The 26,089-nt window shown below is 41.4% G+C and overlaps 1 protein-coding gene and 1 non-coding gene across 11 annotated transcripts in view; one reads left to right on the top strand and one right to left on the bottom strand.

The window, feature by feature from the left end:
• The window catches only part of GPATCH8 (G-patch domain containing 8), an 88,280-nt gene that overhangs the window by 55,198 nt on the left and 6,993 nt on the right, over positions 1-26,089 (top strand). For all 10 annotated transcript variants that reach the window (XM_056127639.1, XM_056127647.1, XM_056127643.1 and 7 more), the window contains 2 exons: positions 8,948-9,091; positions 25,218-25,348. In XM_056127639.1, the coding sequence (XP_055983614.1) occupies positions 8,948-9,091; positions 25,218-25,348 (275 nt within the window). The remainder of the gene's footprint in view (positions 1-8,947; positions 9,092-25,217; positions 25,349-26,089) is intronic.
• On the bottom strand, positions 9,385-9,517 carry LOC130036320 (small nucleolar RNA SNORA66). Its single transcript, XR_008794362.1, has one exon. It is a non-coding gene; the product is annotated as a small nucleolar RNA SNORA66 (small nucleolar RNA).

Here is a 26,089-nt window from a genome sequence, read left to right as displayed (position 1 = left end):
AACCTTACATCCTAGCCCTTTAACTCATCTCCTTAATCCTGTATCCTTTTTATTTTCCATCTAATTCCACAGCTTAGAAGTAGAGTGTTGAATGAACGTGATGGGAAAAGAACCCTTATGCTAGAGTAGAGAAGACATTTGTTTTTTTTTTTTATCCCGTCCCCTCCTCTTCTGTTGGAAATCTCACCCAGAATGACATCTGTTTCAGATCTTGGTTGGATAAGTTTTCAGTGCTTGCTTTGTTACCAGGGACTTGGGAGAGGGAGGAGTGAGGAGTTAAAATTTGTTATTGTTATTTTACCTATAGTACCAGGAAGCCAGGAGTTGAATTTTGTTGTCACAGAGGTTCACACATATAAAGCATGTATTCTCAGGGCTGGAGCAATAGCACAATGGAGAGGGCTGCTGGAGTGACCACGGAGTGATCTCTAAGCACAGCCAGGTGTGACCCCCACCCCCAAAATCGTAAATAAATGAGAATCTTCCTAATGCAATATAACTGAAACCAAAGATTATACTGATTTTATTTGGTCTAATAGGAAGAGAAGAGGAAAGGATATTTTACAGAGACAGATGACTTATAAAACTTTTTTGGGGGGGTTAAGGGTAGGGTGGGGGTTTTGGCTACACTCAGCAATGCTCATATAATACTCCTGGCTGTGCACTCAGGAAATATTTCTGTGTTACTTGGGGAACCAAGGATACACTTACTGTATGATCTCTGACACACAGCCAAGTCTGTGCCAGCACTACCACTAAAGAGGGGGGTGACTTCCAGCAAGCATGTGCACATACACTGCAACCAAATGTGTGACCCCCCAGATACTGCAACAGCAGCAAAGAGGGGGGGCGCAAAGCGATGAAATGACATATCTCAATTCATAAGATAGGACTGAAATGATAATGAAAGGAAAATTAAAATTTGCAATGATTATTTCTTAAAAAGCTGACAGTGTGTTGAATTCAAGTATGTAACTTAAGAAATTAGAAAGAGAACCAGAGACTAGTACAGTGGGTAAGGGGCTTGCATTTCTGGAGGCTGACCTCCGGTTCAAACAGCATCCCATATGGTCCTCTGAGCACAATAAAGAGTGATTCCTAGGAGCGGGAGTGAATACAGCGGGTAGGGCATTTGCCTTGCAAGTCGCCAACCTGGGTTCAATTCCTGGCATCCCATATGTTCCCCCAAGCACTGCCAGGAGTAACTCCTGAGTGCAGAGCCAGGAGTAACCCCTGAGCATCGCTGGGTGTGACCCAAAAAGAAAAAAAAAAGTGATTCCTAAGTGCAAATCCAGGTGTAGCCCCTGAGCACCCTGAGCATCACCAGGAGCAATCTCTGATTACCACCAGGTGTGATTCTAACGCGCGCACACACACACACACACACACACACACAGAGTGTGATTCTAACACACACACACACACACACACACGGTGTGATTCTAACACACACACACGCGTGCGCGCGTAGCCCCTGATTGCCTTGCACACAGCTGACCCGGGTTTGATCCCTGGCACCCCATACGGTTCCCCGAGCACCACCAAGAGTAATTCCTGCATGCAGAGCCAGGAGTAACCCCTTAGCATCACCAGGTGTGGCCCCAAAAGCCAACCCCCCCCATTAAAAAAAAAAGAAATTAGAGAGGATCGGAGTGATAGTACAGCAGGTAGGGCGTTTGCCTTGCATACAGATGACCTGGGTTCTGTCTGGCATTCCCGGAGCACTGCCAGGAATGAACCCTGAGTGCAGAGCCAGGAGGAATCCCGGAGCATTTGGGTGTGACCCAAAAAGCACAAAATTAGAATAAATAAATTAGAAAGCGAAGAGAAAATAAAACAGTAAAAAGCAGTAGTTCATAATGAAAACAAATTCAAAGGACAGACCCAACAAATAAAGAAGTTCTTTGAAAATAAAAATGAAAAATCTCATCAAGGGAACATGTAAACGCAAAAACTTTTAGAAATAAAGAGGTGGGATGATGCAAAATAAAATTAAGATAAGGGAGCAATATGCAGTATTATGCCAATAAATTTGCTAACTCACAAACATAGTAAAACCTGGGTCTATGATTAATTCAGTTCCTTGCATCTGGAGGCAACAAATTATTATATAAAGTCCAAAAAAACAAATAAACTCTTGTATGATGGTGGAAGGGTTGGAGCGATAGCACAGCGGTAGGGTGTGTGCCTTGCACGCAGCCAGCCCGGCCAAGCCAGGTTCGATTCCTCCGCCCCTCTCGGAGAGCCCAGCAAGCTACCGACAGTATCTCGCCCGCACAGCGAAGCCTGGCAAGCTACCCGTGACATATTCGATATGCCAAACACAGTAACAAGAAGTCTCAAAATGGAGACGTTACTGGGCCCGCTCAAGCAAATCATTGAACAACGGGAGGACCGTGCAGTGCAGTGCTATGATGGTGGAAGGGAATTTTAAAGACCTCCAACAAGAAATAATTCTGTATGTGTACAAATAATTGTAAAGTTGAAAAAAGAAAAGAAATAGGTTCAGAGAAGGGCCAGAGTGAAAGTATAGCATAGCAGGTAGGGCATGTGCCTTATACCCGGCCGAGCAGGATTTGGTCATGGCATCCCATATGGTTCCTCAAGTACCACAAGGAGTAATTCCTGAGCATTGGCAGGTATAACCCCAGAACAAAACCAAACAAAAGCTGGAAAGTCAGAGAGTTATGATAACACTCTGTAAAGCCTTGCATGCAGTCAGTGAATATTTAATCCCCAGCACCACATTATGATCCCCAGAGCACTACCAGGGATGGCCCAAAAACAAACAAAAAAGGAAAGAGCACGAAATTAATTTAATTTTAGGGTTTTGGGGCTACATGGCCATTGCTTAGGGTTTACTCCTGGTTCTGTGCTGAGGGAAACATGAGGCATCAGGGATGGAACCTGGGCCGGCCACTTGCATGGCAAGTGTTTACCCTCTGGCCTATCTCTCCAGTCCCCTCCAGTGCAACACTGATACTGAAACCTGGCAAGAATTAAGTGGCAGGCCACTCTGACTCATGAATATGAATTCAGATCATGAACAAAATACTAATAATCGAAAGCAGAACCAAATCAGTGTTCAAACTGGTATTGAAACATGAATACAAGAATGATCTAGTATTATAAAATGTATCAGTAAAATTCACCTAAAGAGAAAAATTTACTGATCGAGAAAAAGCAGAGGCAGAGCCTGGCAAACTACCAGTGGCGTATTCGATATGCCAGAAACAGTAACAATAACGGGTCTCATTCCCTTGACCCTGAAAGAGCCTCCAGCGCGGCAGTGTTGGAAAAGACGAGTAAGGAGAGGCTGCTAAAATCTCAGGGCTGGGACGAAGGGAGACGTTACTGGCACCCGCTCGAGTAAATTGATGAGCATCAAGATGACAGTGATACAGTGACAGTGATATATAACACATATATTATAACATATATTAAATACATACACATACACACCCACACCCATAGTACAACGGGTAGGGCATTTGTCTTGCATGCAGCAGATCCGGGTTTGATCCCCAGCACTCTATACAGTTCCCTGGAGTGGTCACTCCTGGTGAGCCCACCCTAGAGTGATCTCGGAGTGCAGAGTCATGATTAAGCCTTGAGTACTGTCAGGTGTGCCCCCACCCCAAATATATATCCATATATATGTATATATGTGTTTTTAATATATATATAAATTTTACAAAGCACACATGAACATTCTCTTTAAGAATATGACAAGGCTACTCATTAGAACTTTTGACACTCAGCATGAGAGATAAAACCACCAGAGTAAAAGAGGAATGTAGATGAGAAAGAGGGAAAAAGGACGGAGAAAGTGAGAAATAACGCTGCATGCTCGGGCATGGGAAGACCTCTAGGGAAGCTGCCAAACTGGACCGTGATGCAGGACTTCACCCTAGAGTTCTTGAACCTAAGTTAACAACAGGTAACTGTCAATAAAAAGAAAGGGATCATGGCTCCAGGATGCCTATGATGCTGGCAGCTTATGCGGTTACCAACAACTGTCCAGTTAACTCATACACACATGCACAGTGTGAAGAAAGACCTAATGTCGAGGACACACTCAGCCTGTCTGACTGATCTTTGCCTAGGACAAGTTCAGATCCTGAGAATAACAACGAATGAAAGAATGGTTTGAAAAAAATCAAAAGCTGCAACTGAGAAACCTTAATATATGTATGCCAGGAAATACAATCCTTTACAAAGTTCAGAAACATGTAAAACTAAGCAATACATTTTTCGGGATATAAAACACACTGTAAATCCATCACTGTTTTTGTTTTGGGGCCACATGCAGCAGTGCTTAGGGCTTATTCCTGGTTCTGTGTAGCGATAGCTCCTGGTGGAGCTACCACATAGTGTACCAGAGATCAAATATGGGTGAGCTGCATGCAAGGCAAGCACCTTACCTTCTGTGCTATCTGTCCAGCTACTGTTTAACCATTTGTAAAAAGGGAAAATATGGGGCTGGAGCAACAGTACAGTGAGTAGGGCGCCTGCCCTGTGCACAGCCTACCTAGGTTCAATCCCCTGGCATCTCATATAGTTCCCCAAGCAGTGCCAGGGAATAATTCCTGAGTGCAAAAGGAGTGAGCCTGAACATGCCCGGTTCAGGTTCCAAAATAAGAACAAACAAGCCATAATTATCATAATAATACGGAAAATAAAGGAATAGACAGTATTAATTCTAAGTCAAGTATCACCCTGGTACAAAGACAAGAAAAGTAATCTAATCTCTCTTAAAATGAAAAAAATTATGGAAATATCATTTAACAAAATGCTAGCAAATCGAAGCATGTGAAAGGAATGTAAAAACATCATCATGATTAAGTAGAAGTTATCCTTGGAATGAGAAGTTGCTTTAACATACAGAGATGAGTAAATGTAATGTGTGTAGAATCAAGGGTAAAGACCTACAAAATACCTTTTTTAAATAGGCTTTTTCAGCAAGAAGCTCCCATGTGTCCACAATCCAGACACACACACAGGAATCTCCAAGCAACTTGCAGCAGAGATTTCTTCAAACCCTAATTATTAAAATTTTAGAATTCCTAGAGTGCGCAGCCACTGTTGGGGCCACTCGACATATTATAACCATAACAAGTAATACAAAACCCATTGTCTAGCGATTGTATTTTCGGCAGGTATGAGGAGTGGTAGGGCTGGCCTTGAAATATCGAAGGTAGCTAAAGTAGAGAAAAAATATTTTGCAAATTGTCTGCTACACAGGCAGGGGGAGGTGTGGAATGGGGGGGCAATACTGGGGATTTTGGTTGTGGAAAATGTGCACTGCTGAAGGAATGGGTGTTTGATGACCGTATTATCAAAGTTCAAACATAAAATTTTTGTTACTGTATCTCACAGTGAATAAATTTAAAAAAGGAAAAAAATAATAAAATAGGCTTTTTGGGTTACACCTGATGATACTCGGGTCACTCCTGACTCTGCACTCAAGAATTATTCCTGGAGGTGACCACGAGACCATATGGGATGCCTGGGATTGAACTCAGGTTGGCCACATGCAAGGCAAATGCCCTGCCTGCTGCACTATTTTTCCAGCCACAGATAGCAGATACAAAATTAAAGAGAAAGATTAGACAGTAATGGGACTGGAGCGATAGCAGAGCGGGTAGGGCGTTTGCCTTGCATGTGGCCAACCCGGGTTCAATTCCCAGCATCCCATATGGTCCCGAACACTGCCAGGAGTAATTCCTGAGTGCAGAGCCAGGAGTAACCCCTGAGCATTGCCAGGTATGACCCAAAAAGCAAAAAAAAAAAGATTAGACAGTAATTGGGCTGGGGATGTAGATCAGTGGGAGAATACATGCTTTTTTTTTTTTTTTAATTTTTTTTTTTGCTTGTTGGGTCACACCCAGCAATGCTCAGGGGTTACTCCTGGCTCTGCACTTAGGAATTACTCCTGGCAGTGCTTGGGGGACCATATGGGATGCTCAGAATTGAACCCAGGTTGGCCGCTTGCAAGGCAAATGCCCTACCCACTGTACTATCACTCCCACCCCTAGGAATCACTATTATGCTCAGAGCATAATATGGGATGCTGTTAGAATCCCGGGTCAGCCTCCAGCAAGGCAAGAGGCTGTACTAACTGTGCTCTCTGTTCCTCTTTCTAATTTCTTAAGTTACATACTTAAAGGACTGGAGCAATAGCACAGTGGGTTTTGCCTTGCACGCGGCCGACCCGGGTTCAATTCCTCCCTCCCTGTCGGAGAGCCCAGCAAGCTACCGAGAATATCCCGCCTGCATGCCAGAGCCTGGCAAGCTCCCTGTAGCATATTCCATATGCCAAAACAGTAACAGCAAGTCTCACAATGGAGATGTTACTGGTGCCTGCTCGAGCAAATCAATGAACAATGGGAGGACAGTACATTACAGTACAGTATCATTTCAATCCTATGTTATGAATTGAGATATGTCGTTTCATCGCTTTGTGCCCCTCTATTCCCTTTTTTTGCTGCTGTTGCAGTATCTGGGTGTCACATTTGGTTGCAGTGTATGTCCACATGCTTGCTGGAGGTCACCCTCTTTAGTGGTGGTGCAAGTACAGACTTGGCTTTGTGTCAGAGATCATATAGTACCTTTGGTTCCCCAAGTAACACAGGAATAATTCCTGAGTGCAGAGCCAGGAGTATTATATGAACATTGCTGAGTGTAGCCAAAACCCCCACCCCACTCCACCCTCAACCCCCCAAAAAAGTTGTATAAGTCATCTGTCTCTGTGTAAAATATCCTTTCCTGTTCTCATTTCCTATTAAACCAAGTAAAATCAGTATCATCTTTGGTTTCAGTTATATTGCATTAGGAAGATTCTCAATTGTTTAGGATTTGGGGGGCGGGGGCCACACCTGGCTGTGCTTAGGGATCACCCCATGGTCACTCCAGTAGTTCTCTGGGGACCTTATATAGTTCCAAGAGATCAAACCAGGATTGGCTGTGTGCAACGCAAGAGCCTTAACCCCTGTACTATCTGTGTAGCCCAAAATACTCTTTTTAGAAAATCTTTAGGTGGTAAACTCTTTACCTGGAAATGCCTTTTCATTGTTCTGAAAAACATTTTATATATACTAGGGAAATTACTTTTCTCAGCATTCTGTTTTTTGACCATTTTTAAATTTTATTTTTGGTGAAGCAGGGTAGTTTTAATTGAAACTTAATTAGAAAGGTGTGAGGGGAGAAAAAGGGAGAAGTACATGTTTGAGAGAGAACATCGGCATCTCCAGAGGGGAAGTAAGCAAGCAAAGAAATGGAGGGACAAGCAACTGGAGATAATGTGTTCAAGAGAAAAGCCAGATTTTACCTTCTATTGATTTAGAGTCTGGTAGTCTTGTCATAAATCTTTAATTTTTTGCTAGAGAACTTCATTTCATTATCTCCAGTGTTTTGCAGGTAGAATTTATGTAGGCACATTCCTATTGAGCCTCTATAATATACTTTGTAGCTCCTCTCTGTGAGTTATCTTTTATCAGTTTGGCAAAATTCTTGGTCATTATATTAAAAAAATCCTCTCATCTCTCTGTCACGTGGTAGTACAGCCATAGCTATCATTTAATTCTAGAAATTTTGGGTCAGTGTTTGGGAGGCATATGTGTTGCAGGGCATTTGAAACAGATCTGCTGCATGTTCTGTCTCCAGCCCTGAATTCTAGAACACTTTCGTTAATCTGTTATGTATTTTTTATTTGTTTTTCTCTATAGCTATTGAACCTACCCTCTGAATAATTGAATGTTTTATAATTTTTATTAGGATTTAAATTTTTCTTTGTGAAAGTCTCAATTGAATCTGCAGTGACTAGATTTTTTTTTTCATTTTAAATAGCATATTGTGTTTGTTCAGTTTCATAGCTCCATTTTTTTCTTTTTTTAGTGGGTGGGGACAGCCAGTATTGCTCAGGGGGTACTTCTTGCCCAGGGCCGTAGGGTCAGTCCCAGTGGTGCTCAGGGAACTATACAATCGATGCCAGGTATTGAGCCAGTGTTTCTGAATGCAAAGCATGCTCTTCAGCCCTTTGATACCCAGCATACATGGTTGCCTGAGCAACACTGGGAAACTGCTCATTAAGCACTAAGAAGAATTAGCCCAAAAACAAAATAAACAAAAAAAGTGTGTTTAGAGCAGAAGAGATAGTATACAGGACTTGAGGTACTTTGCTTGTGACTGACCCCATTTCGATCCCCAGCACTATGATGATCCCCAGAGCATTGCTAGGTGCAGCCCTGGAGACCCCTAAACACCACCAGAATGACTCCGGTGGTCCCTGGCATAACTCATTCTCAGGTCTTCCATTGACCTGCCAACCCAGTGACCTCTGGGTCTCCTGAATACTGCTGGGTGTCCCCAACTTCCCAGAATTGTGTTTCAAGGCCAGAGTAGTAGATAGCACAAGAGTTAGGTAGGGTGCTCACTTTGCACGTGGCCAAGCTCAGACACAAATAAAGTCCCCCGAGCACCACCAGGAGTGATCTCTGAGCACAGAGCCCAGGAGTAAGCCTTAGTGGCACTGAATGTGGACTCCACAGCCCATCCCCCCAAAAAGTAAAATTCACTCTCTCTCTTTTTTTATTGCATTTTGTGTATCTGATTGGTTAGGGTTTGTTTAATTTTTTTTTAATCAGAGATATCTATATCGCCTAAAAAAAATTAAACTCTTAACTATAAATTTTCTTTTTATTTGACTATTAGCACAATCATATACAAATTATGCCAGTGAATTCTCACTTGTTGAAATGAAAAATTTCAACAGTTTTTTTCTGGTAATGAAAAATACAGTGTAAAATAAAATGTAATGACTATAATGAAAAGTTCTATTTTTTTTCTCTTTAAGATTTTTTTTAATAATACTTAAAATTCTACGAAGTCAGTTTTTTTAAAAATTCTACCAAGCCCATCTCTAATTTCTATTTTGTATTTCTCACAGGATTATGTTGACAAGGAGAAGGCAATTGCCAAAGCATTAGAAGACCTCAGAGCGAACTTTTATTGTGAACTATGTGATAAACAGTATCAGAAACATCAGGAATTTGACAACCATATCAACTCCTATGATCATGCACACAAACAGGTGAGGAATAGCTACTTGCTAACAAAGAAAAAGTTGCTTTGTTGTTATTTCTGTTAAATTTTGTGAGTGTACACAAAAAACTTGCCTGTGGTTTCTTTTATCTGCCTGTCTTTCTTTATCTGGTAACGACTGACTGAGTTGGTATTTACAGTGGCAAAAGTACTGCCTTAGACTTCTCCCTGTAAGAATAAATGTAGAGTGAATGGAGAATCTTGAACTTAATAAAACTTACAAGTTTTGGCTTTGAATTATTTGGTTTTTTTTTTCCCTCTGGGTTTTTTTCCCCTTTTTTAAACTCTGCTAGGATAGAACAGGCTACCTCAGTAGGATATGAAGTTGGTCTGTTTCTATCACTGCGGTTACTTTAGCACAAACCTGGTTCCCCTTACATCTGCAGCATAATCCAGTTAGTGATAGAGTTTGAGAGCTCGTGCTGAAAGATTTCTGAATTACTATTTAATTTGGTGGTTTGAGTAAGGCTCACTAGAAAGTTGTTTCTTTTACTCCCTTTCTTAACATGCTAAGTTTCGAAATAATATCCCACACTGAGTACATTTCATCTTGTCTATATAACTTATTGCTTAATTGGTTGCTTTCTGTCAATGAATCATTTTGTTATCTATTATTTCCAAAACCTTGGAAAGGTAGGCAAATCTTAAGAAAAATATGAGAATAGATTGTAACTTGAACAAAAAAATTCTGGCACTACATTTGAAGAGCTTCCTTAAAAAATAAATAAATAAAATTACCTTTCTTTCATTGACTTGGAAAAGAAACTTATACCTAAGTAGCTACTGGTGTTATGAAGCCTTTAATAATTCCCCAGGGAGGATTTTAGAAGGAAATTAGTTCGTAAATCTATAGAACAGATTTCGCTCACCAAGAATTTCAGGCCGTTTGCCCTTGGATGACTTAGCAGAATTTACTCGATCTTTGCAGGTGGGGAGGGACAATGGTTTTGTTTGTCAAACTTGTAAGATTTATGAGCATTACTGAAATGCTCACTTTAGATCTGTGGAGCCACGTTTCTTTAATCTTTGCTTCATCTTCCAACAAGCCATAAGATTTCAGTGCACAGGTAAAAGGCGTGTATTGACTAAATTTTACTTTTACTAACAAGGATTGTTTGTAAGCTGGTTATGGTGTTGTTATTTTTGTAATAATCTGTTCCACATTTAACCACACCTAACCAATTTAGAGTTCAAGATAGCTTTCCAATCTTTTTTGTTAATTTTTTAAAAAATTTTTTGTGAAGCAAGGTTGTTTTTATTGAAACTTAGAAAAATTTAAGTGGGGAGAAGGTGTGTTCCTGAGAAAATATGGGCTTCTCAGAGTAGAAATAAGCAAACAAAGAAACAGACATATGAGATGCATATTTAAGGGAAACCGTGGACTTGAAGAGCTGCTTTTCAACCTTTTAAATACATTTGATATCGTTTATGCTGTCAGCTCTATTTAATTTGAAAAAAAGAAATTGAAAGAGTATATGGACAAGAAGATGTATTGGTAATTACAACTTCAAAGAGTAATTTATCAAGAAAGAAAAATACAAAAGCAACTACTGCTTGCCTAGTAACGTTTCCACTTTTTTTAAAAAATAATTTCCCCTACTCAACTGTTTTATTTAATTTTTTTTGGATTTGGGCCACAACCGGCAGTTCTCAGGGCTTAGTCCTGTCTCTGTGCTCAGGTCACTCCTTGTGGGACTCGAGGAACCATATGGGGTCTGGGGAATCAAACATGGGTCTAGCCACCTGCAGAGCAAATAAATGCCTTACCTGCCATGCTCTCTCTCCAGTCTCGATTGTTCCACTCTTAAGAGTATACAAAATTCATAGTTTCATAGTTCTGTTATAGAATTAAGCAATAAAGCTAAGCAAAAACATTCACCATCCAAAAATACCCACCTCTTGGGGGATATAAAGGGGAAAAAAAATTTTTTTTTTTTTAAAGAATTACCTGTGGCAAGCCAGAGAGCTCTTGCCTTGCACACAGCCAACCCTTATTCAGTCTCTCGTGCCACATATGGTACCCTGAGCTCACCAGGAGTGACCCCTGAGCACTGCCAGATGTTGGTCCCCACTATACACACCAACCCCCAAAAACGAATTGTCTGTGAAATTGGGGTGATTTTTTTTCTTTGATAGCGCTTGAGCATTTACTTTGTATGTGGGAAACGAGCACTGCATGGTCCCGTGGCCCTGAAACACAGAACCAGAAGTAGCCCTTGAGTATTGTCTGGTGTGACCCCACCACCACCAAAAAAAACTAAATAAAATAAAATCATCTATGGTAAATGACTCCTTGAGAAACTTTAAGCACTAAAAATTTAGAATTTTTATACTTAGATTATTTAAAATACTTTAAAAAGTTAGTTTTATTTGATGACTTATTTTTTGAGTGATGTTTCAATAGAAAAAAATATAAAATATATCTCAAGCTTGAATAACATCTAATTCAGGTCAGCATTTGGGGCAGGGACGGGTTTGTGGGCAGCACCCAGAGATATTCAAGGCTTGTTTCTGGTTCTGGGTTCAGGCGTGATCCCTGGTGGTATTGGGGGGACCTTATGTGGTGTTGAGAATCAGACTGGGTTAAGTCTCGTGCTCCTATGACCTCATGCTCCTTAGCTTCTGTAATATCTTTCCAGTTTTTGAAAGGAAAAGGCTAAACCAAGGTAGAATAGATTTAGATATTAAATCTGGGCAGAAGTCTGCAACCGAGATCCACATTGACAGCATTCATGTGATGGGTAGTAGAGTATTCGTGTTCTCGTGGTGGCAGTTGTTACAGCTGTAATTCGTTTGACTTGGACCTATTTATTCTCCAGTGCCCCTTGAGTCTCAGTTGGAAGTGACTTAGTCTCCCCACTTTCCTCTGTTGTAGTGAGTGGTTTTCTACCCGGAATGATTTCACAGTGTCCAGTGACATTTTAAGTATCACAACCAGAAGGATATGATATCTAGTGGGTGCTGCTGTCCTTCGGAGCACAGAAAAGACTCTTGTAGCAAAGCATTTTTGTGAACCAAAATCTCAAGAATGGGGCCAGAGAGATAGCACAGCAGGTAGGGCTTTTGCCTTGAATGCAGCCAACCAGATTTGCTTCCTCACACCCCATATGGTCCTTTAAGCAGACCAGGAGTTGACCCCTCAGCACAGAGCCAGGAGTAAGTCCTGAGCACCACCAGTTGTGACCCAAACCCCAGCCCCCGGAAAATATCAGTAATGTTGAGGTGGAGAGACCTTGTTTTGTTATGGTAAAGATGGTAAAGGCCCTCCCGTTGATCGTCGATTTGCTCGAGCGGGCCCAGTAACGTCTCCATTGGAGACTTTGTTGTTACTGTGTCTGGCATATCGAATACTCTCGGTAGCTTGCCGGGCTCTCCGAAGTTTTGTTATAATATTGTAAAATTTTATTACATACAATATTCTGGTATTATTTAACTTCTGCTTAGTACAACTTAATAGCTAACATTTAAGTTCTGATTATAGTATATATGAAGTATTCATTCAGATGATCCCAGGTGTTTATTACTTTTTTAGATTATCAACAGGAAATTAAGAATTTCTTACAGAGCTCATTGCCCTGAACATGGAACATAGCTGTAGGCTGGAGACATGGCTAAAGGGCTTATGGGGTACCATCGCCGATGACAACACCCTGATGACTGAGCTGGGAGTAGCCCCGAGAACCACTAGGTGTGAGCCCCCTTCTCCCCCCAAATTTTGTGTTTTTTTTTTTTAAGAAAGAAAAAATATATATCTATAATCCCTGATTAAGGGAAAAGAAATATGTTGCTGATGCTAATAGATGAATAATCTTATTAACCTTGATCAAAAATACATTTTCAGGGGCCAGAGTGATAGTACAGTGGGTGGGGCATTTGCTTTGCATGCGGCAGACCTGGTTCGATCCCCAGCATCTCATACTGTCCCCTGTGCACAACAGGAGTGAAACACAGAGCTAGGAATAAACCCTGAGCACTGCTAGGTGTGACCCCTCACCTCCAAAATACATCTTCAGTATTAACAAAAAAAAAAAGATTGAGACTGGAGAGTGATAGTACAGGGGGTAGTATCCTTTATTTGGTTGGACTTTGGGCTGTCTCTTATATGTATATTTCTTATACAGCTGTCCTAGTGATAGAATCTTGAAACAGAATACTTGAAGACAATAAAAGAACACATAGCAGACCACAGTGGTAGTACAAAGTGCTTGCCTTGCACAGGACTAACCTGGGATTCCCAGCATCCCATCTGGTCACCCCAAGCCCTACTAAGTAATTCCTGTGTGCAGAGCCAGGAGTAACCCCTGAGCATTGCTGGATGTGGGCCACCCAAAATAAAAATACATAGCTAGCACTAAATATAAATATTTTATAGTTCAACTTTCCCAGAACTTAGTTTTTGTTTTTGTTTTTTTAATTTGGGGTCAGGATGAGAACTTAGAATTTCTAAAGAACCTTTAATTGACCCTGATATAACACAGATAAATAACTCCCCAGTGGAGATGAAACCTCTTTGTTCTTTGTTCCTCTCTGGACATAAACATACCATACAATCGGACGTTCCATCTTCCAAATTCATGTTCTAAAATCATAAAGACACCCTGTCTTGTCTTCCAGGAAGGCACATAGGATTATTATGAATCTGAGATAATAGGTAAGTACATTCAAACCTGAATTTAGTAAGGCCTAGTTTGCATCTTCAAATTGCCGCCACTAAAATTTTCCAGAAGAAATACTTATTATGTAGTGGTAAATTAGTATAGGTGAGTATAGGCAGAATACAGAACATACCCTTATCTTTATTAAAAACAAGTTAGTGTCTCAAAGAGAAGATTCGCCTTCATTTGTGTTTTTTTTTTTTCGTATAGGTTTTTTTGGGGGGAGGTGTTACATGCCTCTCGCTTCAAAAATGAAAAAGCTAATTAGACATTTTGGCTCTTTCTGCAGATTAACCCTAGTTTATGATAACTTCAGTACATTTTGAAATCTCCAAAGGTAGTCCTTGCCATTCCTCAAGAGGTAACCAAATCTATAATTTGCTTTTATGTAAGTTCTGATATGCCTGGGTGCTCAGTGAACATTAGTATCTACCTTCTTTTGTTGCTTTAGTTATAAGTTAAAGGTAAAATTGAAACTTAGTTTTTTCCCCCATTCTTAACTTTTTAATTTGTATCTCTTACTAAATTTTTTCTGCTAATGGATATTACCTTGGAAATAATTTTCTTTAGCTTTTCAGGGGATATAAAATTTAAACTCCGAAGAACATGCTTTTCCCCAGTAGTAAATTTGTAGTCATACAAATTTGTCTGTACCTTATTTTAGCACTTTTTTTTTTCTTGGTGCCTTCAAGTTGACTCTTTTTTGTGTTTTGGGCAGTTTGGTTTTCGGGGGTTTTTTGGGATGAATTTTTTGTTTCGGTTTTTGTTTAATTAGGTTTTTGGGTCACACCAGGCAGTGTTCCAGGAGTACTACGGGCTTGGCGCTCATAGATAATTCCTGGTAGTGCTGGGGGAATCATATACGGTGCCAAGGATTGAATCCTGGTCTGCCCACTATACTATCTTCTCAGCCAATTCTGGATTCTTCTAGACGATTTTATGTGTGGCAATAAGAATCCTTCACTAACCTGTAGTATGTAAAACAGATTACAGAATGTGTTTGAAGAGATCCAGGCTTCTTTCCCTGATACTGTTTATAGTCCACTGAGCACAGAGCTAGAAATAGGCCCCGGGTACCACTCGGTAGAGCCCAAACCGTGCCCCCTGTCCCACCCCATCCCCCAAAAAAGGCAATTTGTGGGGCTGGAGAGGTAGTACAGTGGGTAGGGTGCTTGCCTTGCATATGGCTGACTCAAGTTCAATCCTCAGCACGCTATATAGTCCTTCAAGCCCTGCCAGGAGTACGCCCTGTGCACCACTGGGTGTAGTCCTCATAAAAACAAAAAGAAAAGTTCCACAGATTTATTTTGTCTGACCTTTGTGGTGTTAGTTTTCCTCCCTTCAGTTTCACTTGTTTTCCAATTTCTTTTTAAATGGGGAGATTTCACATAATTCAGTTGGGCTTGCAAAATTGAAATATCTGAGAACACTGGACTTCTATTTTAACTTAATAATTCCCTAAAACTGAAGAATTTAGAGATAGGAAAGAGTTTAGCTCTTTAAAAAGCTAAATGTTCCTCAGCTGTGATCTCTGCTTCATATTTTCTCTTATACCCACTTTCCTGACTTTATGCTCTTATCTCCAAACCTCACTAAATATTAGAGCTTTCCCCACACACACATCTGCACAGGTTCTCATTGACACTGAAGAAGTTGCTTATTGATAAGCAGCCTCATTATTCATTTGGTGTTGGGTCCAGATTCCTTGCAGTTTCAGAATTATCAGGGTACTCTGATCCAGTTAGGAAAATCTGGTGCTATACAGCAGCTTTGAGAAACTTCTTTAATCTCTGTCTTGATTAGAGGAAAGAGTAGTTTCAACCTGCCCTTTTTTTTTTTTTTCTAAAATAGTTCAGTATGAAACCCCCTGTTATTACAGGGGACCAGGGTTACTCACTGCCATACTTATCTCAGCACTAAGGACCTAAAGACTCAGGCTTGGCCCAGCAGTGCTCAGGGATCACCAGTGCCACTTTTGGTGGCGCTTAGGAGACTATACGATGCTCGGAATTGAACCTGGTGCCTCTGCTTGACACCATGAATTACAGCCTTTTGAGCTTCCCTTGTCCCCATTTTTTATATTCTTGGAAACAATTGGAGTCTCGTTTAATACCTAGGTCTGTGTAGTTGGGAAGATATTGCAGGAGTCAGAAGTGCTTACCTGGTGTACACTGGACCACGCACTGGTCACATGGCTCCCAAGTATCACCAGATAGGTGTAGCCCTGCTGTCACCCAGTGGGGTGGATTGTCTGGCAAACCCACTGCAGATTTTGACAAAAAAACAGTTGGAGTCCTTTTTCATTTTTGTTGTTCAGTATGAAAGATGTGAGCGAAAGTAGGCATGGTTGAGAGATGATTCTAGGACTGAATATGAATCTAGAAGGTTCTAAGTATAACCCTTCTAAGAAGTGAAATCACCATTATCAAATACCAATGAGGTCACTCCATAGTTATTCTTTGTTTTGTGTGCTTATAGAATGCTCACCCCAAAGAAAACCGTAAGTTGATTGTGGAGATGTGAAGTAGATTTGGGAAATTATAAATTACTTATGAGTCCTCCCCAAACTTGGTAAATATAAGATGGCCCAGTTTCCTTTCAAAGAGATGATTCTTTAAGAGAAAAAAGCAGCTGTAAAGAAAGAGTGTAAAGTAAGGAAGCACCTCGGGCAGAGAGGAGAGTTTAGGGGTTGGGGTGCATGCCTTGAATGTCCCCTCCCTGGGTTGGAGCCCAGAAGCACAGCAGCCGCCTGGGAGTGCAGTCCCCAGCAGGGCACCTCTGGCAGTTTGCAGCACCATGGCACGGGCCTGGAGCTGACTGCGGGCCCGTTGGCTGTTTCACAAGAAGCCTCTGAGCCCCTTGAGTACTGGTAAAGGGGTTCACCCAAAAAAATAATCTATCTCGAACTTCCGCATACTTTAGCTTTAGTAATATCTAGCAGAGAAAGGATTTTTTGTTTCTTTTTGGGTCACACCAAGCAATGCTCAGGGGTTACTCCTGGCTCTGCACTCAGGAATTACTCCTGGTGGTGCTTAGGGGACCATATGGGATGCTGGGAATTGAACCTGGGTCAACCGCGTGCAAAGCAAATGCCCTACCCGCTGTACTATTGCTCTGGCCCCAAGAGGGGATTTTTTTTGTTTTATTTTTGGGGGGATTAACCCTGGCAGGGCTTGGGGGACCATATGGGGTGCCAAAGATCGAACCCAGGTCTGACATCTGCAGGACAAATGCCCTATACTATGAGAAGGGAAATATTTAGATTCAGAGATACCACTGTGAAAAGGGACTCCTTTTTTCTGGGGGACACTTTTGTTTAATAAGCCTGTTCAGGGGCTGGAGCAATAGTCCAGGTATGGCCCAAAAAGCAGAAAGAAAAAAAAAGGATGTTCAGGATATTTGGATGGTCTCTGTACTTACCACTTCTACTTTTATTCTGGTGATTGACTCTTGTATCCAGCTATCATAACCTAGTTAACTTTAGAAAAATCTTCGGCTTGCTCTTCAGGCCCACGTTCTCCCTCGAACACGGATCCTGCTTGCTTGTCTCTGCTTCTTTGCTTGCATTTTTACTCTAAAGAGCCCATGTGTTCTCTTGAACATGTGATTTTTTTTTCTGTATCTTCTTCTGCATCTTTCTAAGCAAGTTTTATTCCATAGAAACTATCTTCACAAAAAAAGAAAAAGAAAAATCTACATCTGCTTAACGTAGTCCTCTGCTTTAGTTAGAAGTGGTAACTTTTAACAGATCCTTTGGGTACTAGTATTGCTTTAAAAACCTTCATTCTAAAAAAAAAAAAACCTTCATTCTCTTTTATTTCTCTTATTTCTTAGTTTTTTTGGGCCATGCCCGGCGATCCTCAGGGGTTAGTTACTCCTGGCTGCACACCTAGGGAGCATTCTTGGCAGTGTCAGGGGAGCCATATGAGATGCTGGGGATCAAACCTGTGTCGGCCCTGTGCAAGATATCGCCCTAGTCTCTCCAACCCCTGTATTTCTAACTCTTTTCTTGATTTCACACACTGCCCCAGTATAAAGAGAAGTGTTTTTACCTTATCTAGGTTCTACAGTTTCCAGCTTGTTTTCTGCTTCTATACACTTGACACTCAGCACAGAAATGCTCTGTGGTAGAGATTCTGTGATGTAACCACTGTGATTTACTGTAGTCTGAAAAGACAGAGCAACCCTAGGAATAATGATACGTTTGTGAGTGACAGTACTGCAAGTTTTGTTTGAACTGGGATGTTGCTGTTTCTCTTGCTGTGGTCCTAAGCATCTCTTATGAATTATCACTTAATCACTTAACTTCCCGTTGGTCGTCGATTTGCTCGAGCGGGCGCCAGTAACGTCTCCATTTGTCCCTGTCGCGTGCTAGTGTAGCCCAATGGCATCTGTTCGCTCCGGGAACATGAGGAGCCTCAAACCGATCGTTCATGATCTTGACGAAGAAGTCTGACCATCTGGTAGGTGGGCGGCCACGCAGTCTTTTGACATCCCCTGGAATCCAGTCCGTAACAGCTCTAGTCCAGCGGTCGTCTTTAAATCTCATTAGAGAGATAGTCCAGCAGATAAGGCACTTGCCTTGCACACAGCTGACTCTGGTTCGGTCCCTACCACCACACAAGCACTGCTAGGTGTGATCCAAAAACAAATTTTAAAAGAGTATTCATAGCATTATTCATTATAAAAGTGGAAACAGCCCAAATTCCAGTCTGTTGATTGGATAAATGAAGTCTGATATATCTATTCAGTGGTTTATTTGATACTATTAAGAAATAGTATCGGTTTGCTTGAGCAGGCCCAGTAACGTCTCCATTGGAGACTTTGTTGTTACTGTGTTTGGCATATCGAATACATCACAGGTAGCTTGCCAGGCTCTGCCGTGCGGGCAAGATACTCTCGGCAGCTTGCCGGGCTCTCCGAGAGGGGCGGAGGAATCGAACTCGGGTCGGCCATGTTGGCTGCGTGCAAGGCAAACGCCCTACCACTGTGCTATCGCTCCAGCCCAAGAAATAGTATCAAATACTGAAAAAAAAAATAAAAAGAAATAAGCAAGAAACTTGAATACTAAAAAGAAAGAAAGAAAGAAATTAGTTACTAGGGCTGGAGAAATAGTACAGCAGGTGTAAGGCCCTTGCCTTGCATGCAGCCAACCCAGTTTTGATTTCCAGCATCCCATATGGTGCCACAAGTACCACCAAGCATTATTCCTGAGTGCAGAGCCAGGAGCGATCCCTGAGCATAGTAGGGTGTGGCTGAAAAACACAAGAACAACAACAAATGGCTTACTGATAGAGGCCTGCCTTGCCTTGCATGCAGCTGACCAGGGTTCAATTCTGGACATCCGGTATCGTCCTCTGGGCACTGCCAGGAGTAAACCCTGAGCATCACCAGGTGTAGCCCAAAAAACAAAAAGAAAATCTATGGTCTACTTTTACTGAATAAGATATATTTTTATCACTTATCAGGGCAAGTGCTAAATATCTAATGTCTGGTCACTTGGACGTCCTTAACCCATTCACCTATGATCTTCTTTCCCTGGCTAGTTTAATCCTGAGGCTTTCTTTCCTATACAATGTTTTTCCTCCCTTACTCATGATGATATCTGGAACGGTTCAGAAGCAACAAATCAATTCGGAAAGAGAGAAGCACATTAATGTTATGTCGTAAGACTGAGACAGGAGTGATCTCTGAGTGCAGAGCCAGGAGTAAGCCCCAAGTACTGCCAGGTATTGCTCCCCCAAAAAGTGTTTTGTTTTTGTTTTTGTTTTTTTAGAATTCATTTCCCTTTTCCTTGAATCAAATATTTTCTAGCTAAAAATGTGTTGTGGGGCTGGAGCAATAGCACAGCGGGTAGGACATTTGTCTTGTACGCGGCCAACCCGGGTTCGATTCCCAACATCCCATATGGTCCCCTGAGCACCGCCAGGGGTAATTCCTGAGCACAGAGCCAGGAGGAACCCTTGTGCATTGCTGGGTGTGACCCAAAAAGCAAAAATAAATAAAAATTAAAATGTGTTGTGTGGCTTGACTTAATAATTTTAGTCATTCAGTAAATTAGTAAATGTATTAACACTCTTCAGAAAGCATATTTTATGATTTTTAGAGAATAAAGACATGATCTTTTTGACATCAGCTTAAGTGATTTACTAACACCACATACACTGCATCCCATTTTGGATTCTAACTTGAATTTTTGTGTTCACTGAATTTGTTTGACCTTTCAAAAAGAGTTTTTGAATTTATGACAGCCATAATTTTTTGTCTCCTTACATGAGCTCTGTTTCTTCTCTTCTCATACTACAGCCAGGTAGGTTGTTTCTCTCACCTTGAGGAAATTATCTGAAGTTGTATTTGTCTTAAGCATTTAAGAGGGAAGTTGAAATACAGCTTACAGGTAGAATTTCGTGTGGGTTAAGTGGCAATTAAGCAGACTTGGTAGCTTTTTGTATATCATAATCTTTTTTTAAAAAAAAAAACCTGACTGAAAGTCTTAACCTCCTTGTGTGGGGGGTCGGTGGGAGTGGGGAGGAGGTGGCATAGGCAGAAGCACACCAGGATCACTCTTGGTGGACTCACAGGGCCATATGTGGTGCCTATGACCAAACCTGGATCTGCTGCGTGCCTACTCCCAGCGGTGCCGGGTCTTTGCTGTGGGCCTGACAGTTCCATGGTAGCTCAGTGACACTGTGCTGTTCAAGTCTTCGGTGCTGGGGCAGGGCCATGTCATGTGGTACCAGGACTGAACTCTGGGCCTCTTGCCTGGAAGCATGCACTCTGCAGCCCCAACGCCTTTGTTAAAATTACTTTTCAGAGGGGGCAGAAACAGGACAGTGGGGTAGGAGCTTGCCTTGCAAGCAGATGACCTGGGTTCAGTTCTCAGGACCACATGATTTATGATTCCTTGAGCACACAGCCAGGACTAAGCCTTAGCATAGCTATGTGTGAGCCCTCCCCTCCCCCACCCCGTTTTTTTTTTTTTTGAGCCAAAGAGACAGATTGCACCAAGGTATGAGCTTAAGCTCATGGTTTGCATGTGACAGGACCAATTTGATACTGGTTTGATCCCAGCATCACATGGTTTCCCAAGCACCACCAGGAACATCACCCAAGCAACTCACAGTAGCACCTGAGTATTGGTCAGTGAGGTTCCCCCAAAAATTAACTTTTGGACATGAAATTGATGGTCTGGTCAAAAACTTCTTTCTGTTTGCATCAATTTTGACCACAAGCAAGGGGCTTGGAGGCAGAGAAATAGTATCGTGGATTAGGTGCTTTCCTTGCCCACAGCTGACCCAAGTTCAATCTCTGGCACACATATGGTCCCCTGAGCACAAAGCCAGGAATAAATAAGCCCTAAGCACACTGAGTGTACTGCAAAAGGAAAACAAGGAAAAACTAGACTTGTTGATTTTTTGAAAATAAATGAGACTTCTGGATCAGAGATCCAGTACAGGGTTAAGGCACTTGCCTTGCATGCAGCAAATCCCATTTTGATCCCCAGTTACTATGGTCCTCCAGGCACTGCCAGGAATGAATGCTGAGCACAGAGCCAAGAATAACTCCTGAACACGGCCAGGTCACTGTCACTGTCCTCCCGTTGTTCATCGATTTGCTCAAGCGGGCCCAGTAACATCTCCATTGGAGACTTTGTTGTTACTATGTTTGGCATATCAAATACGTCACGGGGAGCTTGCCAGGCTCTGCCGTGCGGGCGAGATACTCTCGGTAGCTTGCCAGGCTCTCCGAGAGGGGCGGAGGAATCGAACTCGGGTCGACCATGTTGGCTGTGTGCAAGGCAAACAACCTACCGCTGTGCTATCGCTACAGAACACGGCCAGGTATGTCCTAAAAATCCAAATCAAGAAAGAAGAGCAGTTTTTCCTTAGTATGTAAGAATATTAACTAGGAAAATATTAAGCAAAGCATAAATATTTCTCTCATAAAAATTCACAAACATTTTATATTGATCTTTCTTACAGATGGTTTATGTTTATTAATGTGTATGTGAGAAGATCCATTATCTAAGCCAGATTTTTTTACCAATGATGTTTCAGGCAACTCTATGCATTTAAATATGGCTCTGTGCACTTAAAGGTTTGCTTATAGAAATAAGCCACAGCCCATCAAGATACACAGCTTCATGACTGTGTATCACACAGTGATTCAGTAAAAAAGAAGCCAAAGTTCCACCCCAAATAAGGGGGAGGAAAGTCACTATTCAATAAGAGTGGTTTTCCATTTATTTTGACATAGTTTCATAAATATATTGAGGGAATTGGAGTGCAAAACTTGACTTAGCCATCTAACTCTGGAGCTTAGCACATAATCCCTTTCTGAAACACAGGAATGATTTAGTGGTAGTGCAATATGATTACTAGAAAAGAACTATGACAAAGTGAACTAGAAAATTCAAAAAGGAGAGTTCATGGGGTCAAAGAGATAGTATAGGGGTTAAGGCACTTGCCTTGTCTCCTGAGCACCACCAGGGGTCACTCCTGAGCACAGCCAGAGCCTCTGCACTGTTCAACGTCACCCAAAACCGCCTTTTTAAAAAAAAATAAAAAAGAAAAGTTACTTCTTTTGAAGGGTAAGCTGCTTTATTTTTTTTTTTTTGGAGGGGAAATTTAGTTTTACCTTTAGCTCTTAAGAAGGTGAGACATGGACATGGAATTGGGAGTCCATTTTTATGGTGTTTTGTTGTTGGGGCACACCCAAGGGTCGACAGGGCTTACTCCTGGTTCCAGTAAGTGATTAAACCCAGGTCGTTGGCATGCAAGGCCAGTATGTTACCCACTCTACTATTATTATCCACTCTTCATATTAGAGACCTCAAATACACGTTTTAGATTTTAAAAAAAGTGCCAGTCCCTGTCTCTTAAGGTTTGGGTTAGAATTTGGGGATTTCCAGTTCTACTTTTGAGATCCAAGACTTGACTAAGTTTTTAAAGGTGATGTAGGAATGTTTGCCCTCTGTGGTAGCAGGAATGCTTTGCCCTCTGTGGTGCATAGAAGAGATTATAATTAGGATGCACTGTTACTAACATCACATTTTTTTTCTTCCTTTCCTCCAGTTATATTAAGATAGGAATTTGAAATCTGATCTGTTTAGGGTGAGGCAGACAAAATTCTTTTCCTTCAGCCTTAACCATGCACCAAATGGCTTCTGAATTGGAAAAGCCTAATCTTTTACTTTACCTAACAATTTTAGTAAAATCACTGTTGTGCACAATGTTCTTGTAGTTAAAGGGTTGTCAGAGGAGATGAAATGACTGGACAAGGAGAAACTTATTTGTAGGGCTATGGATTGACTGAAAGTGATAAATAGCACTGAACAGATAGTACTGTGGACACTGTGCTTTCCTTGTGCGCTCGATCAACCTGGGTTCAATCCCTGGCACCGCATGTGATTCCCCAAGCCCCACCAAGAGTGATCCTTGAGTGCAGGGTGAGGAACAAGGCCTGGGCACTGCCACCGCTGGGTATGGTTTTTCTTAAAATAGTTTTTGTTTTGTTTTGTTTGTTTTGGGGCCACATTTGGCAATGCTCAGGGGTTTTACTCCTGGCTCTATACTCAGGAATCAACTCATGGCAGCACTCAAGGGACCATATGGGGTGCCGGGGACTGAACTTGGGTCAGCCACATGCAAGACAAACGCCCTCCCCACTGTACATTGGTCCGGCCCTATCATCTTCTGTCTTAAGTGGTTGGTTGGGGAGTCACACCAATTATTGTTCAGGGCCCCTTTCAAACTCCTTGGGGATCTTACGATGCCAGAGATCAAACCCAGGCCTCCTGCATGCAGAGCACATGTTCAGCCCACTGAACTATCACCTTGGACTTTCGTGTGTGTGTGTGTGTGTGTGTGTGTGTGTGTGTGTGTGTGTGTAGTATATATAAAAATCTTCATTTGGGTATTCAACTACCTACATCGGGGGAAAATTGTCAGCTGTTGGTTAGTTGAACTTTTCAAAAATAGAGGTAAATGAAAGGCTAATTGACTTGAGACAGTCTTTCCTAAAGCTCTGGAATCCTTTTTCCTGAGGAAATGGGTAATTCCATTTCTCTAGGATCCTTACTGCTCTGTCGGTCTGTGTGTATGTACACATGTACGTGTTGTACAGGTGCTGCCCTTACCCCGCCCTCCTAGAGTTGACGGCTCGGTCCCTGACTGCTCAGTATAATAGAGTACAGATTCACTAAAGAGAGCTTGTGTAGTAATGCTTGCTTTATTTTTTTTTCTCTTCCAATCTTGTTTTATTTTTTACTTTTTTTTTCTTTGTGGTGTGACATTTTCAGCTGATGTTTTGAAAGCAAATCCTTCTAAATTGGGAGCCCAGATCACAAGAGTGAGTTTTTCTTCTAGTGTCTTTAGCTGTTTATCTTTTTTTGTGTGTGTGTCTTTCCACCCTTTTCCCCTCCCAATTCAAAAATATTCAAGCACATTTCATAAATATTAGATAAGAAAATTCCTCTGTCTGTGAACATCATGCCTTTCACAAAGCAATGTCCACTTTATATTGGGTCAAATTCCTTTTCCTGGTGCTGTTGTAAAACCACAGGCTAATGTGTTTCATTGTATTTCTTTTGTTTATTTCTTATCAAGTGTGTTGACTATGAAATTTCAGTTTTGTCTTCATTGCCGATAGATATGTCTGAACTCCGTCCTCAGTGTGTCAGCGCACTGTTCTTTTTTGGTCACTGTTTTGTTCTAAGGAAAAATTATACTTCTAAGAATAAAGCACCCTTTCTTTTATCAGGATTTTCAGTCATGAATTCTCTAACTTGTCTCTATTCTCCCTCCTCACTCCCTGGCTGTCCCTCTGAGGGCCATGAAAAAGCGAAATGCTGTACCTAAGTGCTCTTTAATGCCAGCGGACTGGCCAGGCGGGAGGGTCAGACTGGTGAGCTCTGAACAGGCCAGCACTGAAAGGTGGTTGATAGTTACAGGGAAAGCCACGCCTTTTTATTGTGAAAGAAAGGGGCTGTTTGTTAGATCTGATTCAATAACTTTCCCATGTAAGCTGTACATTGCTTTTTAAAGTCTTACACCTGGGTAATTTTTGTACTAGCTTAACCCTTTTCTGTTCTCTCTGACTTGTGTTATTAGAATTTATCTCATCTTCTGTTTGTCTAGTTTTGCATCCAGGAAGAGCAGATGGTTAAATAGTTCTTTTTTTTTCTCCTACTGTTCTAAAATTTACTTACTGCTTTCGAAGTCATTTTATTTTGCCCAACAAAGCAAATGGTATGCTGTCCTAAATAAGTATGCAAATACTCCAAGTGTTTTATCCTAAATAATCAGCCATTGTGTTTTCAGTTAATCAAAAGAGTATAACAATATATTCTACACTAGCACTATAACCATTAATTAAGGGCAAATACTCCAGAGGCCTTGCCTTTAGGATCCCTAAGTTACTCTAAATCGCCCACCCTTGTTTCTTTTTCTTTTGCCTCAGAGATTGAAAGATCTCAAGCAGAGAGAGTTTGCTCGAAATGTTTCATCAAGATCCCGTAAAGATGAGAAGAAACAGGAAAAAGCCCTTCGACGACTCCATGAGTTGGCAGAGCAAAGAAAACAAGCTGAATGGTAAAGATCCTTTCTCTCAGGGTTCTGTAGATAATTATAATCCTTAACGTTATAAATATTTTTAAGATTATAGTTCAAGATCCTAGACATATAGTCCTTATATTTGTAATAGATCCTTTTCAAACAAAGTATATCTATACTTGGATTATAATATACTGATAACTATATACACATAAGGAGGGTAGATCCTACTCTCTCTGTGACCTTAGCTAAACACTGTCTCAGTGTCCTTATCTTTAAGTTGAAGATTATATCAGTTATTTTTCTTTTGTTTTGTTTTGGACCATATCGAAGTGTGTTCAGGAGCTCCTTCTGGAGAGGTACCCAGAGTTCCTGCACACAAAGCAAAGTATTCTTTGAACTCTCTCCTGAGCCCCAACAATCTTACCTCTTACTGTAAATAAGTTATTACATCGAAAAAGCTGGGCTGGAGAGATGGTAACAGCAGGTGGAGCACTTGCCTTACAAATGATTAAACCCCAGATTCAATTCCTGGGCAATCCATGTGGTTCCTTGAGCCCCTCCAAAAGTGATCCCTGAGCACAGAGCCACTAGTAAGTCCTGAGCATACCCTGGTTTGGTCCAAAAACAAACCAGGAAAATGTAACTAGGAGACAGAAGATACCCAATAAACTACTCAACTATTACTCCCTTTCTTTCAGCATTCTTACGTAGGAAAGCACATAGAGTGTTTTATAGCTGGAATCTACTAGATCACGGGCTCTTGTGACTTTGTTTGGT

The sequence above is a fragment of the Sorex fumeus genome, unplaced genomic scaffold (assembly GCF_029834395.1).
Source record: "Sorex fumeus unplaced genomic scaffold, SorFum_2.1 ptg000063l, whole genome shotgun sequence".
Taxonomy (NCBI): domain Eukaryota; kingdom Metazoa; phylum Chordata; class Mammalia; order Eulipotyphla; family Soricidae; genus Sorex; species Sorex fumeus.
This window is presented reverse-complemented; position numbering and strand designations above follow the sequence as displayed.